The 17,591-nt window shown below is 49.2% G+C and overlaps 5 protein-coding genes across 5 annotated transcripts; 1 reads left to right on the top strand and 4 right to left on the bottom strand.

The window, feature by feature from the left end:
- Positions 1 to 776: 776 nt before the first annotated feature.
- Positions 777 to 5,568, bottom strand: PEX2_089150 (putative ubiquitin-specific protease UBP12; the record flags this gene model as incomplete). Its single annotated transcript, XM_016746185.1, has 5 exons — positions 777 to 1,441; positions 1,500 to 2,148; positions 2,201 to 3,555; positions 3,623 to 5,430; positions 5,537 to 5,568. 5 exons carry the CDS (start codon positions 5,566 to 5,568, stop codon positions 777 to 779), a joined length of 4,509 nt encoding a protein of 1,502 aa, XP_016597181.1.
- Positions 5,569 to 6,093: 525 nt separating this feature from the next.
- PEX2_089140 (putative C6 finger domain protein) lies at positions 6,094 to 8,115 on the bottom strand (the record flags this gene model as incomplete). The annotated part of the gene is made up of 1 exon (XM_016746184.1): positions 6,094 to 8,115. The coding sequence occupies one exon, from the start codon at positions 8,113 to 8,115 to the stop codon at positions 6,094 to 6,096; it is 2,022 nt and encodes a 673-aa protein (XP_016597180.1).
- A 1,519-nt stretch (positions 8,116 to 9,634) lies between these two features.
- Positions 9,635 to 11,653, bottom strand: PEX2_089130 (F-box/WD repeat-containing protein; the record flags this gene model as incomplete). The annotated part of the gene is made up of 1 exon (XM_016746183.1): positions 9,635 to 11,653. One exon carries the CDS (start codon positions 11,651 to 11,653, stop codon positions 9,635 to 9,637), a length of 2,019 nt encoding a protein of 672 aa, XP_016597179.1.
- Positions 11,654 to 12,910: 1,257 nt separating this feature from the next.
- On the top strand, positions 12,911 to 14,575 carry PEX2_089120 (autophagy-related protein 17; the record flags this gene model as incomplete). The annotated part of the gene is made up of 1 exon (XM_016746182.1): positions 12,911 to 14,575. The coding sequence occupies one exon, from the start codon at positions 12,911 to 12,913 to the stop codon at positions 14,573 to 14,575; it is 1,665 nt and encodes a 554-aa protein (XP_016597178.1).
- A 1,287-nt stretch (positions 14,576 to 15,862) lies between these two features.
- PEX2_089110 (serine/threonine-protein kinase RIO1) lies at positions 15,863 to 17,572 on the bottom strand (the record flags this gene model as incomplete). Its single annotated transcript, XM_016746181.1, has 1 exon — positions 15,863 to 17,572. The coding sequence occupies one exon, from the start codon at positions 17,570 to 17,572 to the stop codon at positions 15,863 to 15,865; it is 1,710 nt and encodes a 569-aa protein (XP_016597177.1).
- Positions 17,573 to 17,591: the final 19 nt, after the last annotated feature.

Raw genomic sequence — 17,591 nt, 5'->3', positions numbered from 1 at the left:
GTTGGACACCTTCCCTTCTATTGATTGAAAGCCACGAGTATATATACGGCACACATTGCTATAGGTCTATGGAAATTTATATACAGAGTCTTCTATACTACAGGATGTGCTACTGGAATGATTTTAGGAAGAATTTGTTGAGTCATAGGTGATAGTCTTGATATCGCCTAGTACTGAAACGCTGCTTGTGAAAGTTGTAGCAATCTTGAAACAGCTACGTCTACATTTATGACTAACTTACCTGTAGATCTTGAAATAGTGTCTGGTAGTTAACTAAACCGCTATAAGTAGATAAGAATGGGATAAGAAAGAACAAATCCGCCGAGCTACATAGAATGAGGTCACCTTCTATGGACACATTAGCAGCTGCTGACGATGAAGACTGAGCGTATAGTTGATTCCCGGTAATATTAGTGCAACTTGCTATGAGAGAGGTCACCGCCAGCCTATTTATTCTAGATACAGGACCTTAGCGAATAAGCTGATAGTTGTGTGATGAAGAAGTGATAGAAGTGATTGAGTGAAGTCTTCACTTTCTCTTTAACTTCGCTGGATCTTTACTTTGCTGGATTTTTACATTGGCCTGGGGTTGGAATTGATCTTACTTTGCTTTGAGAATGTGATTGAAAATAAAACAAGAAACATATTTTTTATTTTGTATGGGCCACCTGCCCATCCCCCCTCCCTTTATGTAGAAAAACACCCCCCTTTCCCCCCATCCACCTCCCCCTACCCTTTTTTTTGGGGGTTTTGATTTTATTTTTTGTTCATAATATTCATGGGTCCTCGGACATCATGTCCTCAGACCCCACACGTAGCTCCACGACTGGGAGATCATCGGAGGAATCCTCCCCCTCCCCCCCAGAAGTGAGACCAAGCTGAAACTGAGGGTCGATGTCCATGCCATCACCCCATGAACATCGACCCTCGAAAATGCCATCTTCGGTCGCAGTATTACCACCCGTTATCTGTGAGATGTCGTGAGCGGCGTCGAACGACCAAGAGGGTTCCGTGAGCTTGCTGAGGGAGTCGACCTGCGATCCCCCGTTCTCGTGCTCGAAGTCGATTTTCTTACCTTCGCTGCCACCATCTTCCGAGTCCGAAGTACTCTCCTCGGCAGAAGAGTACAGGTCATTGCCGAGGGAGTCTTGCCCCCGGCTCACTCGGGGTGCCACTCCTGCTCCGGCCAAGGCAGATGACCCCTTGCGGGGTCCGAGGCCAAGGATACGACCGCCGTCCTCCGAAAGCGATTGGGAACCACCGGGACTGCGGGAGCGGGAGGGACTGCCAGGAACACTCGCCTCGCGGTTCCGGTAGCCTTCAACCAGCTCCCGCAGCTCCTGGTTGCCCAGTGCATGGTCGGAGCGACGGCGGTAGAACAGGAGGTAGGCACCCGCCGTAATGATCGACTGCATGTTTGTGACATTCTTTGCAGAGGTATCTGAAATTCAGGTCAGTAAGATATCTCATAACTAATTTATCAACGGGAGGTATCGAACCATTGCAATAGACCCAGGCACCAGAGACAAAGTCCTTGATGTAGGCAGTGTAGTGACCACCACCCATTCCACCCATGTGGTTGTCGACAGCAATCAAATCGTACACCGCACTCTTTCCATCCATGGGGCCTTCCACTCGGCTGCTCAAATCTAGTCCCTCGAAGGGGAAGTCGATGAGAGTGCTGATCTTGTGCCCGTTCCTGCCGCGGAATTGGCTAAACCGCTTGAGCTGAACGACCATAATATCCGGGGTTCTCCAAAGCTCAAACTTCTTGGTGGCCGAAACGTGGGTCTTGCACTGAGGGCAGAACCAGCTGTCTGCCCGAGAAAGAATCTCCTCCTTGCTGAACTCATCCAGGCATTGGTCGAGAGTGACATTTGATGGCTTCGGCTTTTTCTGGCTTACCACCATGGCGTGATCAAAGACATTCTTGATATTCATGTGGGTAGGGCGACCACGGAGCTCCTCAGGGTCACGAGGCTTGCCGCCGAAAAGAGAGTCAACGGCATCGGAAGACCAGTCAAGAAGAATGGCATCACCTTGTCGAACAAGCGAGAGTGCTGAGTTTGGTGTCGAATCTGATTCATCTGTATCGACGTCTTCATCGAGATTGTCATCTGCGGAGATTTTGGATGAAGCATCGGATCCCTGGCAAATATTAGCGGGTTGTATCTGAACCGACAAGACGGAATAAACAAACCTTGATAGAAGTAGGAGGAGATGGGATGCGAGAGGAAATGGAGGGGTATTTTTTCATGGCGGAAACATTGCGTCCGTCAGGCAGAGTAGCGTTTGTGCTCATGACCGTTACATCAAAGAGTGACAACAAATTGGCAGGAATTTTGCCAGCAAGAGGATGCTGAGGGGACTTGACAGATTCAGAGTCAGAGTCAGAGTCCGACTCATCAGTGCCCTCTGCAGACTTTGACGCCTCAGTTTGCATAGAAATGTCAACCATGCTGTCTTCACCGTCAACCGAAGATGTTTTGATTCGGGAATCTGCCGATCGTGCATCATCCTCATTTGTGACTACGGTGTCAGAGTCATCAGTTGCATTATCGTCGTGGCTGTTTTCTTCGGCAGCCAGAATGTCGTGTGTAGTCATATTATTGGCCTGAGTGAGGAGTTTGTGGTAAATGGCCTCAAGATCTTGAGTCTCTTCGCCAGAAAGACGTATGAAGGATGGCATTCCGAAAAGGTCATGAGTGGCCTCTTTGTTCTTGCGTGGAACAAGTTTGCGATGGAAGACGGGTACAAGGACTGCATCGTCATTGGAGGTAGAGTCGGAAGAATTAGTAGATGCTGGGAGAGGTCCAAGATCAAAGAACACAATGGTGTCTTCTTGAGTAATGCGTAGACTGCCGAAAGTATCGTCATCGTCACAAAATGTTTGCCAGAAGGAATTGTGCAATGTTTCTGCCGCAAAGATTCGTTCCCCATCAATCCCCATCTTTTCGGCGATAAAGTCTTTCCAGGTCCTCAAGGTATCGTGTTCATCGAGCCGGACTTTCAGAGACACGGGTGGGCCATCAAGAGGGTAGAATATAATGGTTCGGTTGATGAGCGTCGGACCCGTTGGGATGGGCACAGTGACCATTGTGAAAGGATCCATGATGATGCTGGTTTTTTCACAATTGTGGCAAATCAGTGTGGACTTGTACATTCCGGCAAATAGATCGGTGATAACGGAGGCGTTGCGAGCCTCATAGAGGTCCCAACACTTCTTTCCGAAATCCTCAAGAGCCTTGCGGTCGTGAATCATCTCATCGGTCGAATCAGGGATGACAGTAGAGGGCTTGCTGCCAACGATGCGGCTTAGATCTTCCGACAGTGCATCAAGGAGAAACATCACAAATTCCTGACTATCATGTTGTTCATAGCCAGCAAAGTCTTCACGTTGCCGACCAGCGGCAGAACGAAACCTGTAAGGGTTGACAGATCTTGGCTGAGGGTCCGATTTGTAGAGCTCCTGAAGCAAGTTGGCCCATTGCTTGGCAATGGTACCGCCACATCCAAGGACGTTGGTAGGATTCAGCTCTGGTTTGTACATTCCACCTGCAGATTAAGATTAGCATTGAAAGACCTCGTTGGCAGAATCCAAGAGTAATATGTGTATACTCACTGAGGAAGTAATAAGACAACTCCTCAATGCTTCGCACACATTGCAACGCGGAGTTCATGTAACAAGTGTTGCCAAGGTTTTGCAATCCCACGATAAGCTGTTTACCCTTCCGGCCTCGAGAGATGAGCCCACTGATTGGATCGGGTCCTGAGGTAGGAGTAGATCTGCCACTGGGTTGTGTGCTCTTCAGCGCAGCTTTAGCGGCAGATGCTTTGGCGACAGCATCGTTCTTTGGTTGATCCACAGGGATACCCAGACTCTTGAGAGTTTTGACAGACGCTTCAGACACCCAATCTCCACCTTTGTATCCGCCAACCTGTTCCTCAAGAACAACGCAATTCGTCACACTGAGACCAGCCATATCCAAGGTCATACGACCGTTGTAGTTTGCATTTTGAGTTTGATCCTTGACATTTTCAAGCAACACCCGGTGGCTTCCCTCTGGAAGTTCGAGGAAAGCATTCAAATCGAAAAGGAGCTTGTCGTTGGGGTTCGAGACCAGAGCCAATGGGGGAGCTGGTGATTGGCTGCGGGAGGCCGCTGGGGTTGCTGAAGCTGATGCAGTAGTGCTACGAGGTAGCTGAAGAATCTTCCAAACTCGAACCTTGGTCGACATATCGATACCAGTCTGTTCTTTGGCATCCTTCAACCATTTTTGGTAATTGGTCTGGCGACTGGCCAGGATCTTGACAGACGGCTTAATGGTTTGTCTCAAGATGGTCGGGGTGGTACCCGCGGCGGGGTTGGCCAATTTGAAAATGGTGAAAATTGGAGGATAAGTCTCATATTCAATCTTTGCAGTATCACCGGGTTGGCTGGTGTTGTGGGCGTAGCGGATGATCACAGGTGACTGGTCGGCGAGGCCGTACCACTTCTGGATCAGGTCCCAGCCATGTTGCGGAATTATTGCGAAATCCAGAGCGTCGTGCAAACCAGGGCGCATAGGCACAAACATTTCACCAGTTTCGTCTTTGAAGCTGGGCGTGGCTGGGTCGGTGTCGAGCATTATGTTCAAATTGTTGACAGGACCAATATCTCCATCCAATGATCCTTTATCTGTGTGATCTGCATGAGCCGTAGTACGTGCAAGCACCTTCTTCAGCCAAGCCATTGAAACCACAAATCCCTTTTGTCCATCTTTCAACGGTGCCTCCATCAGCGCATTCACCTCAGCCACCTGCTCATCGATCGTAGGAAGATCGCCTGATTTGGGCGATGCTGGTCTGGACTGCTCGCCAGCCGAGGATGCCGACCCGGTCTTGTCATTGCTTGAAGTGATGGGATCTGTCGATTCATTGTTTGTGTCATCGCATGTGCGGGGAATGATGTATGTGCGCGCGTTATTGCCGACAGTACTCACGCCTCCTTCAGGGTCGGAGTCGGTAATCTCAGATGCCGGGCGCTTCTCGCCGGGAGAAGGGGATCGTCCATGGGTCGGAGGTGTACCCTCTCGAGTATCGGAGGGCATGTCGGAATGGTCGCTGGAGAGGGTGAGTCCGGCGGTCGCGGTCGCGGGGGTGAGCGAGCGGCCAGGCGGGCTTCCGGACTGAAACTGCAGATGCGCAGGCACGTAGCGAGGCGGGGACAACGACGAACTCTGGCCGCGGGAAGAAGATGAGGATGTGTGGCGAGAGTGTGGAGGTTCGGAGCGGCCGTGACGTCGAGCCCGAAGGCCTGGACTGGTGCGAGGCTCTGGGGAAACTTTTCGTCTCTTTGGTGAAGACGTCGTGGCGATGAGCTGCGCACCTCGTGTCGCAGCTCGGGGCAACCAGGGGAAAATAGAAGATAGGATCAAAGCAGCACCCTTACTTCCTTTTGGTGGAAGTACAAGGGGATTTGGGGATGTGAGCGAGCGAATTCAACTGGCAGAAAATCTGAAGTTTAGTAATTTTTTTTTCCGGAGCGGAAACGAACCCCAGGGCTATCCACATGCAGACGACCAGCATCTATGGATGAAAGTTAAAGACAATTGGTGAACAAAAAAAAAATAAGTAAGAGTACAAGTAGAATAAGATATGAACTGAAGATATGAAAGATGTATGGGAAGAAGAGTAGAAAGATTAGAAACTTGGAGGTGTGAAGCCCTTACTTATACTTGAAGATACACTATTCAGAGTAGTTCGCACCGTAGGAGGGACTCGTGAATAGGATTGATTGTCAATAGCTATTGTACTCTTCCAATTATGGTGCTATTACCATCCTATGCAGTGCTATTGACCTATTGTTAGCAATGGATTAGGGCACAAGTGCCCTCACTGTCGTGCACAACTCGTCAAACAGATTAAAATATCCAAACACTTATGGGTTTAGTAGCTTTGTGAGCATATCGTTCAGAAACAAAATTGAAATTAAAGACATTTTTGCATTTTCTCAGCTGCACTTAGCTGCTGCCGTTCATGAACAAGCCTAGCTATGGTGAGATAGGTACATAAAGAAAAGAAGAAGAAGAAAAATAGAAAACAACCTGTAAATCAACGCTCCTCCATGTAAAGCTTGTACATGGTGTTGTTCTCCGCTCCTGAAAGGAGGTACTCCACATCAGCTCGGTAGGATATGGGGTTAGACTGATCATTGCGACCCCATGCAACGACAGCATTGAGGTCACCTTTGAATCGCTTGGTGAGGTCGAGACAGTACTCACAGAGCATCAGTCCACAACCATGGGATTCTTCATCACAGTTCACGACCTCTGCGTAAGCATCAATTGGTTGAAGTGCCTGGCAAGACCCGAATGCGGGCTCTCGACACAGGCTGCACCATTCGTAAATGGGACTCGGGAAATAAGGGCCAGCCTTCCCAGTTTCGGGATCAGTCATAGCATCAGTTGCTTGGCGTAGAAGTGTTACAGCATCATTTCGTGCTGCGTCTTTGGGGGACAAAGGCATGGGGAGTCGATCGAGGGTGTTGTGGGAGCATTGTATGATTTTGCATCGATCCCATGTACAGGAGAAACACATCCGACTCTGCTCTTTTCCTTCACCGGTATGGCCATCCTGAAGCTCAACGATCGTGCCGTTGTCAACGGTCCAGACCTCTGGGTTACGAGGACCGAGGCCATTGATGCCATACGCAAAGTTGTTGCACCAGTGGCAGGGGGGAGATGCATCACTGTCATCTGCAAGAAAAACCACAGGATGAGCAAGTTCGGTCCAGATTCGATGGATGTTCGCGGGCTGCGAAGCAATGGTGTTGGAGACAGTTGGGTTGGAGACGGTGGTGTGAGTGGGTGACTCAAGGGAGTCAGAGATATAAATCGGTGAGGGCTTCCTCTTCGGGGTCTTCGGGGTCTTTGGGGTGTCGTCGTCTGAATCAGTGAGAACAATCACCTCATGTGGCTTCGGTGCCTCAACAACTGATGGCTGTGCTTGGCTGAATGGAGGGGAGGGGAGCTCCCAATTGTTCTTTGTGGGATTAGTCTCTGACGTCTGAACCTTTGGTTGGATGGCAGAAGGACTGGGTGGTTTGGATACCTCGATGGCGGCGACCTCTTGGGTACCATGTGGTGGGTTGGAGCTTGGTGGAGAATTGATCTTTTGGAAACTGATTTGTTCACTCGTCTTGGATAACTCAGAAACGTCGGGTTGTGGGGATCCACCATGGAGTGAGTTGGAGGTTTCTGGAGAATCGACCTTTGGAGAACTGCTTGGCTCACTTGGTTCACTTGTGGAAAAGAGTCCAAAGGGTGGATGTCTAGCTGGTCCAGCAACACACTCGAAGCCATGATTTCGGCATTCGAGACAAGGTTGGGAATGGTCGTAATCAGCGTACCGATATGAACAAAGCTTTCGACCTTTGCAGATCTCGCATGATCGCTTCCATTTGGGTGGTGGGCTCACGACGCAAAAGACATCATCGACTTCACATGTTGTGCAAGGATATGCGAATGGATCGGGGTCAGATGCAAGCGAGCATTCCAAGCCTATTTCTTTACAGGCATCGCACACTCTCAACGGAAGCTCGGTATTGGCAGGCACAACATCGTCAGTTGGCTTTGATGCCGATGTCTCGACATTGGCTGTGTCGCTCTTTTGAGGTGAGTCTGACAGCGATTCCTTGTTGCGACTTCGAAGGCTGTATCGTGAATTTGGTGTTTCTATCTCGAGATTGACGGCCCAGTATCTGTCCCAGCTGTCGGGCTCACTATGTGGCGAGGGTGTTGAAGGGGAAACGGAATCTTCTCTTCCCGGATCTGGGCTCAGTCTAGCGCGGAGCGTAGAAGTTGGGGACATGCTTCGAGCCCTTTTGTCAGATCGAGTGTCTTCATCACCCCCATTGAAAAAAGACAGCTTGCGCTTGGTCGGTGTTCGCTTGTTGGAAGGCGAGTAGTCTTCATCTTCGTCATTGTCATGCCACGACGCAATGGCAGCGGCACGCTTGGAGGCACGTTGTCGCAAGTGATATGGGCCAGCGAGGTGTGGAAGCATGCAGAATTTGCCCGTGCGACGGCCAAAGAGCTGATGGGCCCGCACGAGTCTCTCGGGGGAGTATGCCATGGCGAATAGCCAGCTGCGAGGTATGAAGAAGCTGCGGTTTGATTAACAAAGTCATGGACGTAAAAGTCTGAGGCAAGCAATGCATACAACCTGGTCAGATTAAATCAACTGAGAATTTTGTGGCATTGAAAGCCACACATTTGAGGTTCTCTTGAAGGAAAAAAAAGCACTCTCGCTCATGTGCTGAGTTTGACTTGGACGTATCAATCGATGTCCTGAGACGCTTAGGTGACATGGAAAAGAAGTATGAAGATAGTCGTGGTGACAAGCAATGTTGATATCAAAGCATTCAAAATAGAACTGTACACCGGGAAGCAAAGTAAAAGTGAAGATAAGATGACATCCATTTAAATATGGAGCAGTAGTCCACAGATAGGAAGGTGAAAAAGATGTCAGTTGGTTGCTGTTGTAGATAATAGTACCAAATCTTAATAGCAGGAACAATTGAATAGAATTGAATAGAATTGAATTGTATTCATGTCTCGATGAGGGAACTGTAGCAACAGGAGACAATAACTTTGGAACACACACAATAGCAATCCTACAATCAATAGCAATTTCCATCCATTCAAATCAATATACGATTCCAACATAGAAAATACACACAATCTCGCGATGTATCCATTGCATCAATTGATCAAACACAATATTCAATGTGATACTTGAGCAGGGAGGCGACACCGTTGGTGGATATAGCGACGCGGACCTTCGTCAAAAACGTAGTTCGGCTGAATCTGTGAAGATTTAAATTGGAGCGGTCACAACTGAGGACGGTTTACCAGTCATTCCTTTTCGATGAGGTTCTTAGCTGACAGATAGGAGCCGACGAAACAAGATATAGTGTACCTAGGTAGGGTTAAGGTTTAGTAAAAAGAAACCTTAACGGATATGCAAGCGGTGAAACCATCAGAGGCTTCTTATATCTAACATCCCTAATACCATGATGATAGATTCAAGTATTGGTCTTACATCATCAACGGCAGAGGCCGGATAAGCGGCCATCCTTGTTCAAGTTATAGTGAAGCAACCAACCTTTTTGTCTTGATACCTTCAATCCTCAGGCCAGTTCAAACGGTCTTAGCCCCCGTCTCGGTGGGGCCGTCCCGTTGTCTTCTACCCAACCACGTACAGTAGTAGTATAAGCGTAACTAACTAGTACGGAGTATGTAAAAATCAGGTATTCATTCAAATTCATTGATGGTCCTATTGAAACAGGGGCACATGGTATTAACACAATTCAGATAGATAACTGAAGAGAGGGAAAAGCAGTAAAATGAAAATCAAGTTGCGCCTGTGATGCAGTCAGTGGCCATATGTGAGGCTAAATCGGTGTTTGAGCCACAGCCACTGTTCTCAAATGCGCCAGGGTATCCATCCATCCACCGGAGATGCAAGAAAAAAAGAAACAGAGAAAATGGCGGCGCCGCAGTAATACGCCCCATCTTGTAATAGTAGAAAAGTTCCAATCAAAAAGTGTACTTTTGATAGACAAAGGGAAAAAAAAAAAGGATGGGACACTCTAAGCCCGGAAATCGTACATGCGAACTTGGTAGTCATCACCACCAGTGATGAAGCGGCTGTCGCTCAGGCCAATGCAGTTGACAGCTGCACTGTGACCTTCATAGGTATCTTGACCAGTAGGAACACGAGGATCCCAGATCTTGACCATGCGATCCATGCCGCCAGAGGCAATCCGCAGGGTATCAGCAGAAAGAGCCCAAATACCTTCCAAATGACCGAAGAAGGTACGAAGGCATCTTCCGGTGCTGGTTTCCCACAATCGGATGGTTGTGTCCACGCCGCTGGTGAGGATATAGCGTGGGGGTTCAATGCGGCCTTGATCCTGGTCAAAAGAGGAGCCGAAGGGTGAATTCTGGAGAGACAGGGACTTGGCCTCGAGAAGAGGGGAAAGCGTGCTCATGATGTTGTCACCGTTCTGAGAAGATGTGCTGACGTGGTCATTCTCGCAGTCGGCGAGGTGATTCTCCAGTTCAATTTCTCGGGGTAAAGCAATAACTTGCTGAACAGCTCCAATGTGGTTGTGGAAGACTCGGATGCAAGTCTTAGTGTCCAGGTCCCAAAGGCGTGCGGCACCATCGTCGCAAGCGGTCAAAACTGTACGCGAAGCCGAGTCGATTTTGACAGCGTTGACTCCCTGTGGGTGGGGAAGAACGAAAGTAGACTTGTCCTTGAAATTCCAGATTTTGACAGTGCGATCGACAGAGGCGGATGCAAGAAGAGTGGAATCAAAGTGGAGGGCGATGACCGCTTCGGCGTGGCCATTGTACTTGGAGATACATTCGCCCGTGCGCCAATTCCAGACTCTGATGCTGCGATCCAGACTACCAGTGATCAATTTGGTGTCATCGAACTGGAGGCAGCGCACTCCAGCAACGTGGCCTTTGAGGGTTCTTAATTCTTCGCCAGTATCTGTGTCCCAGATCTTAACAGTAGCATCATAGGACCCAGTCATCAAGATGTTGTCCTCGAACTGCAGACACATGACACTGTCTCTGTGGCCCTTGAAGACTTTGACTGAGCAGCGCTTGTGCTTCCAATTCATACCGACAACAAATCGATCCCGATAAACCTCCTTCCAAGGACGGTAACGGGTTTTGAAGTAACCCTCGTCTTCTTCAGGGGTCTGGGGAAGCGAAGCACAATGGCGCTTTGCAAGAGCGGAAACTTCATCGGATTCCATCTTGCGTTTGCCACTGGCTGCAGGTACAACTGTTGAGCAAGATTCGACCATTGCAGCTTCAGTAGATCCAACGGTAGGCTCGTTGTTACCCCAATTGGTGGCGCGCAATTCAATCTCACGCTTGGCTTCGCGCAGACGCTTGCGATCCAGAAGAGGAAGACCCCAGCCACACTTGTTACACTTGCGGCGGATATGCTGCTCGCACATTCGGTGCCATACCACATCATCATCGGCGAGGGCTCTCCAGCGGGGAGAAACCTGTGCTGCTCGGCACAAGGAGGCCGTGTCGAGGTAACGGAGAATTTTGAAGGACAGCTCTGGGGGGAGGGCAGCGAGGAAATCGATTCGGATGAGTTCACGGACACTGGCGGAGATGTAGGATAGCTGGGGGAAGCATGACTGCGCCAAAATTCCCTGGAGCATGAGAGTTCGCTGCTTTGCTGGAGCGGCGGAGTACAAGGACCACACATGGGCAATGCCCTGCTGATCACTTTGAGGAAGTAAATTTAGGTCGGACTGCAGCTGGGTCATTGACTGTTCATCGGCTTGGCGTCTGCCACATTTTGAGTCCGGTTGATGACGATAGCAGTAGCTAGCATTTACTAAGTTTTGCTCGGATGGAGCTGAAACTTGCGAGCGGAACGGCGCATATTGTCGCGGCTGATATTTTGCGAGAAACGGAGCCACATTCTGCCTCGCTAGTTCCTCCGGGGTTTGTGTGGTGCTGTCGGTGTCTTTGCGCTGCAGAGAGCGGCTAGAGTCGGCGTTCGCACTGACCCCCGAATTCGCGAGAACCAGGCTTTGCTGTGTAGACGAGGGTTCTGGTACATCGGCCATGGTGAATGATCCGGTCTCGCGCGGTGTGAGAGGGGGGAGACGGCCGCTCAGGCGGCGAGTGACGGTCGCGTCTGGTATACCGAGATCAGAATAAATCGATTTGCGAATATCCCTGTTCCCTTAATTTGAAATATTTGTAGTGAGGAGTACGGAGGGAAAATGTCAATCAATGTTGCGATGAGTGTCCTTGAAAAATTCCCAGTATCGGAGAGAGGGGAGAGTCAAGGGCTATCGATTGTGGCGATATGAGTACCCTGATAAAAAGATTGAGATAATAGCGATATTAAGCTTGACTGAAATTGGCTGGGAAAATAAAGAAAAAGTAAAAAGTAGAAATGGGATCGACAAGAGGGTTTTAAATCAGAGAATTCTTCAGGATCTGGGAAAATTGCACAATCTGAAAGTGTCTTCGCAATCGCCATCGATGAGTCCGGGGAATTGCGTGACAGCGGCAGGGCGGCAAATACGTGATCTGGGCGGTGAGACTGCACGTGATTATGATCCGCATGGCGCCATCTCCACGCCATCGCACCTCAATCGATCACTTCCTACGCATCCGACAGGTTGATTCGCTATCACTGGCTTTAACTGGGGTGAAACGGGGCACATCTTATCTTCTGTATCATTGAGGCTAGTCCCGCAGCCATCTCACACCGACAACTCACCCTTTGTGAGACCCACTGCCCCCCAGCTTTGTTGGTTACTACCATACACCCGTGGACCCTACTACGGTCTATCTAAACCTTTTGTGGACGGCTTGCCGTGTCTAAATTTTAAGTTGTTCCCAGGGAATCAGGTCTCGACCGAGAACGACTCAAAAAAACATTGGTAAGAGGCTGTTTTTCATCCCTTTATTTGCAAGCCATTTCTGGGCTGGAGCTCGTGCTTCACTTTCGGTCTACTGTGCAGAGCACGGCCCCGACCCAGTGTACCGGGCTTCCGAGGTCCTCATGACACCCAGCTCCCAGGTCTATGGGCCACAGAGTAGCCATTTCCCCATCTACCTCTGGTTGTGGTTAAGTTTACAACAGTCTGATTTGGTAAATATAGGCCTATACTGGAATGTCCCTGAGTTTTGGTCAAGCGAAAGTGGTGCAATCAGCCCCTTTCCCTCGTAGCTGTGTCAATTTCACCCCCTGAGACCCCTGAGAGGTCTATCTATTCCTCAACCCTGGTCCTCAACCCTCGTCTTATCTCAGTCCGAATGCGCCATTGACAGGGTTCATTGATTCTCACAAATTCTTACATATTCTCAAAATGGCGTCATTGCAGTCCTCTTCATCGTCTATTCGCCCGCAGGTTGGACTGAACGAGGGGGACCAACAGTCCCTACCCCAGGTTGACACTCTGATCTCTTATCTGCTGGGTGCCAAACGTTCGCTATCTTCCATTACCCATGTCTGGCGAGCCAATGAAATAGTCACTGCGTCACACTCAGCACTAGAGAAAAGTGTTGTCTTGTGCTCCCGAACAGGCTTCTTACGCCGAGGCCTTAATGGGCAACTCCGGCTTCTATACGATGTTCGTACCGAGGTCGAACAGATATCATACCGAGGTCGTGATGAGTTTTCAGTGGCACTAAAAAACCTAGATGCTGCTGATGCTCAGCTCAGAAACACGTTAGAGCTGCTCCGCGGGACTATCGTTCACGCGTCATTCAGACCTGGCGATGAAGAGCAGAAGTCTCTACATGACTTTGTTGATGAGCGGGGTGTTGAGGAGCTACATGCCTCCTTGAAATCATCTATCGACCGCACTAACACAGCGCGCGCCGAATTAGACACGTCCAATCGTGAATTTGATGACGAACTTCAAGCCACCAGGCAGTCGCTTCGTCACTACCACACAGCCACAAAGTTGGCGTCATCCCGGTTATCGATCACATCTTCCTCGTCGTCTGCGTCTGATTCCGGCCTTCTCACTTTGTCGTCTATGCCGGGCCAGATCCAATCACTTGAGGCCCATGCTCAAGAAATGGCCATTCTTTTGGAAGCCTTAGTCAGACACTTTGATCTTTGTGTCACTGCCGTAAAGCATACAGATGGCGGAGGAGCAGTTGCGCGATCCATCACGGGAGATATGCCAACTGGTGTTGACGGCAGCAACGACGGAATGCCGAACATCGGGGCAGAGATCAACGCCAATTTGAATGCACCCCTTGACCCAATGACTGACGCTGAGTATCAGGAGATGGTGGCTGTTTTGATCAAAGATGCCCCTGAGGCGGATGATGTTGTCATGGAGATCCAAGATCGCATCAACGAAATGGAGTCCATATTTGAACAAGTCCAAGCTCAGCGAGATGCCCTACTGTCCATCTCCAAGGCAACGATCGAAGTTCACAGCCATCTATCCTCTCTCGCCTCCTCTCGCTTACCCCGTTACATTTCTCAGGCACACAATTTCACGCGCGTGTGGCATGAAGAAAATGACCGCATTAACTCTGGCCTTGCCGAACTCTCTGACCTGCACTCCTTGTACGACGGGTTCCTCAATGCCTACGACAGCCTGATGCTAGAAGTAGCACGTCGGCATCATGTTCGCCAACGTGTGGAAAAGGTGCTCCGAGATACCCGACACAAACTAGACCAGCTCCACGATGAAGATGCCGCTGCTCGTGACACCTTCCGTGTTGAACAGGGTGACTTTCTTCCCTCTGACATATGGCCTGGCGTTGGCTTAGCACCAATGCAGGTGCAGTTCTTGCGCCTCTCAGGCGGCCACTTAGATAATGGTGCTGTGGCGCAGAATGCACTCGAGGAACCTAGTGTACATCAGTGCACAGGATCTGCTAAGGCGCGAGTATCGGATGGAAGTGCCGAAGGAGAACAAATCCCAGACCTGCCAAAGGACCTCATTGAGGAAGCTTTTGCAAGGGTCAAAGCACGAAACAATGTCGTGTCCCAAATGCACACCGCTTGATCTCTTTGATGTGTCAGATGTGGCAGCTTTTTACTTTCATCCAGTGCATATTTCCGCGCCATTGGCGTCCTCAGCCTCGCTCTACAATTCCCACTACATTTGTAGCTAATATGGAAATCAGATCTTTGGTATCTCAATGGCGCTTCTAACTACTACATCGTGACAATGGTATGATTGAAACTTGAAATGACGAAAGACAAAAGGTCTGACCTTCCGTCTTGCTCGCCATTTCTGTTCCCTATTTGGTGCTCATTTTCTGGATGCATACTCCTGCACTTTTTTGTGGGATGTAAGCACTAGTCGGTGACACTTGTGGGGAATTTATGGCGAGAAAACGGATTGGGGTGACGTCCAAAGAGAGCTCTGATAAGTTGTTACCTCAATCTAATTTTTTTTTTTTTTTTGGTTCTCAATACGCCCCCATATATCTAGTCCATGGTCATAGATAGAAATGTCCATTTCACGAATTGGGCCTTAATTCCGTCGTCTACATATATGAAACTGAGAAGAGGACAACATATCTATACAAAAATAAATCTAAAATGACTAACGGACCTCAGGTCCACGACAACCTTGGAAGGCCACACATATGGCTGACTACAAATCCAAGTCCTAAATATAAATAAAATATATATTTCTAGTTTATGTACAGATTCATACTCCAAAAACGCCCCTAATATCCCCTTATTCCCCCTCCCATAACTTTCTTGCTTCTAAAGCTCTTCTATGTCGATATAGCGCGCTAGTCAATTATTTTCGTAGAGCTACATATATTCTAGGAGGTTATGATCGATTGGTGAGGTATTTCGATTAGTTGGAATCGGCATGGGGTCACGTGACTGGCATATATCGTATTTTAATTGGTTAACAATGTGCAAAAATCTTGTGATAAACACTTCGATATAACGAATTTTGTATGGGAAGAATAGGTAGTGAATGAACGAAGTTCGTAGTAAGGAGGGGATTTCGTTATTACTATTGGGAATTAATTGGTGCACTAGTTTTGGTCCGTTAAAATCAGGTATTTGTTAAAACCGGGTTCGTTATAGCCAGGTTTTACTGTATTCCAATGAGAGTTTCGGTTCAGTCTTGAAGAGCTTGCATGAAATATTTATTTATTTTTTTCCCAATTTCTATCAAGTATAGACCAAGGTATCAAATGCCCAATGCTCCATCCATATATGCATTTCATCATCAAATCATGCCAAGCGGTAGATTGACACAGAGTGCAAACATTCGCAACTCGTGCACATGCAAAGAAAGATAAGGTCAGAAAGCTACGAGAGCTTATTTCTTCTTTCTCGAAGAACCAGAAACAAGTTTCTTCTTCATGTGCTTCGGCATCTTGTTCGCCCGCTGCTCACGCTTCTCCTCCTTCACCTTTGCCTTGTGGTCGCGCTTTGAGTCTTTGTCTTCGAAACGCTTGCCTCGTGGCGGCTTCGGCGCGAATGGGTCAATCTCTTCGTCGTCTGAGTCGGATCCCGAGACGGAGACACCGCCGCTTGCATCAGACTCGGCATCTTCCTCGACGGCATCAATGGCAGTGGCCTTCTTTTTGCCGCCAGCCAAGAGGTCTCCGTAAACCAGGTCAGCACCTTGGCCATCGCGAATACGTTCAGCATCACGCTCGACATCATAAACCTGCTCTAGGGTCTGGGGAATATATTGTTGACGGAAGACAGCAGTGTCGACATCCTCGGCCTCCTGCTGCTCATCGTCACCCTCCTCGCGGGCAACGAGGAGCTTTTCGATAGCACTCGTCATCTCCTCATTGCCGGCGGTCCCATCAATCGGTCCTTCTGGGGATATGATGAACTGGAACACAGTCCGCTCGGGAAGAGTGAGGATGTTCTTTCGGCGGAAGAAGTCGCTGACGTTCTTGATATCCATGCGCAGGAATTCCAGACTGCGTGGGTGGTCGTGCTCAACACTTTGACTGACATCAATGATATACAGGCGTTCCTTATGATATAGAATGTTGTACTCGCTCAGATCAGCGTGCACCAGACGGCAAGTCTGGTACATAACGCGCATATAGCCCAACAATTCGATATACAGTGCGCGCCAGCGAGCCTCGGGCTCGGGGATATTGAAGTCCACATCCTTGAGGCGCGGTGCGCCTAGACCCTTTGAGCTACCAATGAATCCCATAACAAGGACGTGCAGACGAAGGAAGATAGGCTCGGGGCAGGGAATACCGGCGGCATAGATTCTTCGCAGGTTTCGCATCTCCTTCTCGGCCCACAGTTTGACCATGGCACGGTTGTTGCTCTTGTTGTATCCCTGACGGAAACGGAACTCTCCAGTCACGTACTTATCACGATCCTTGAACACCAAAATACTTGTCTTGTAGACCTTGATCGCACGGTGTAGTGGGGCAGCATCCTCATCTTCCTGCGAGATGGACATGGCATGGTAGACATTCGCTTCCTTTCCGGTCGACAAGCATCCGTGGATTTCCGAAACGAGACCTCGGTTGATCATCTGCAGCAGAAGCATGCGCGTACGGGGATCCAATACTTGTTCTGATGTGGCTCGGTCTGCCTTATCTCCACCCTTGTCGTTGCGCCCCGAAATACCGGCCTGTTGGTCGTCCAGCTTGATCTTTGCAGCATGACGAGTGAGAGACTTGACCTGGTCATCGACAGACGCAGAGGTGTTCACGGTAGGCTTTTGGGTGTTCGTCTTGGGGTATGTCCATCTCGGCACATTGGAGTCGCCAGCGAGGTCGTTGATTCTGCGTTGGCGGTTGTATGCTTTGGTAAGATCGGAGTTATCAGAAGACAGAATATCTTCACGATCCAATTCCTCGTCGAAAATGTCGTCGTAGTATTCGTCTTCCTCCTCCTCCCCCTCTTCATCGAGCAGATCTTGCCCCGCCTCGGCGGAGTCTGCAGTATCAGGGTTCACGTAGCCTTCGTTAGGCACGTAGGTATGCGACGGCGCAAGACCATCGGCAATGCCAGCTGCCTGGGCAGTATTCTCATTTGAAGCCATTCTGGATCTTCAAAGTTGA

The sequence above is a fragment of the Penicillium expansum genome, assembly GCF_000769745.1.
Source record: "Penicillium expansum strain MD-8 chromosome Unknown contig301, whole genome shotgun sequence".
NCBI lineage: Eukaryota > Fungi > Ascomycota > Eurotiomycetes > Eurotiales > Aspergillaceae > Penicillium > Penicillium expansum.
The sequence above is the reverse complement of the archived record's forward strand: the minus strand, read 5'-3'. Positions and strand labels throughout refer to the sequence as shown.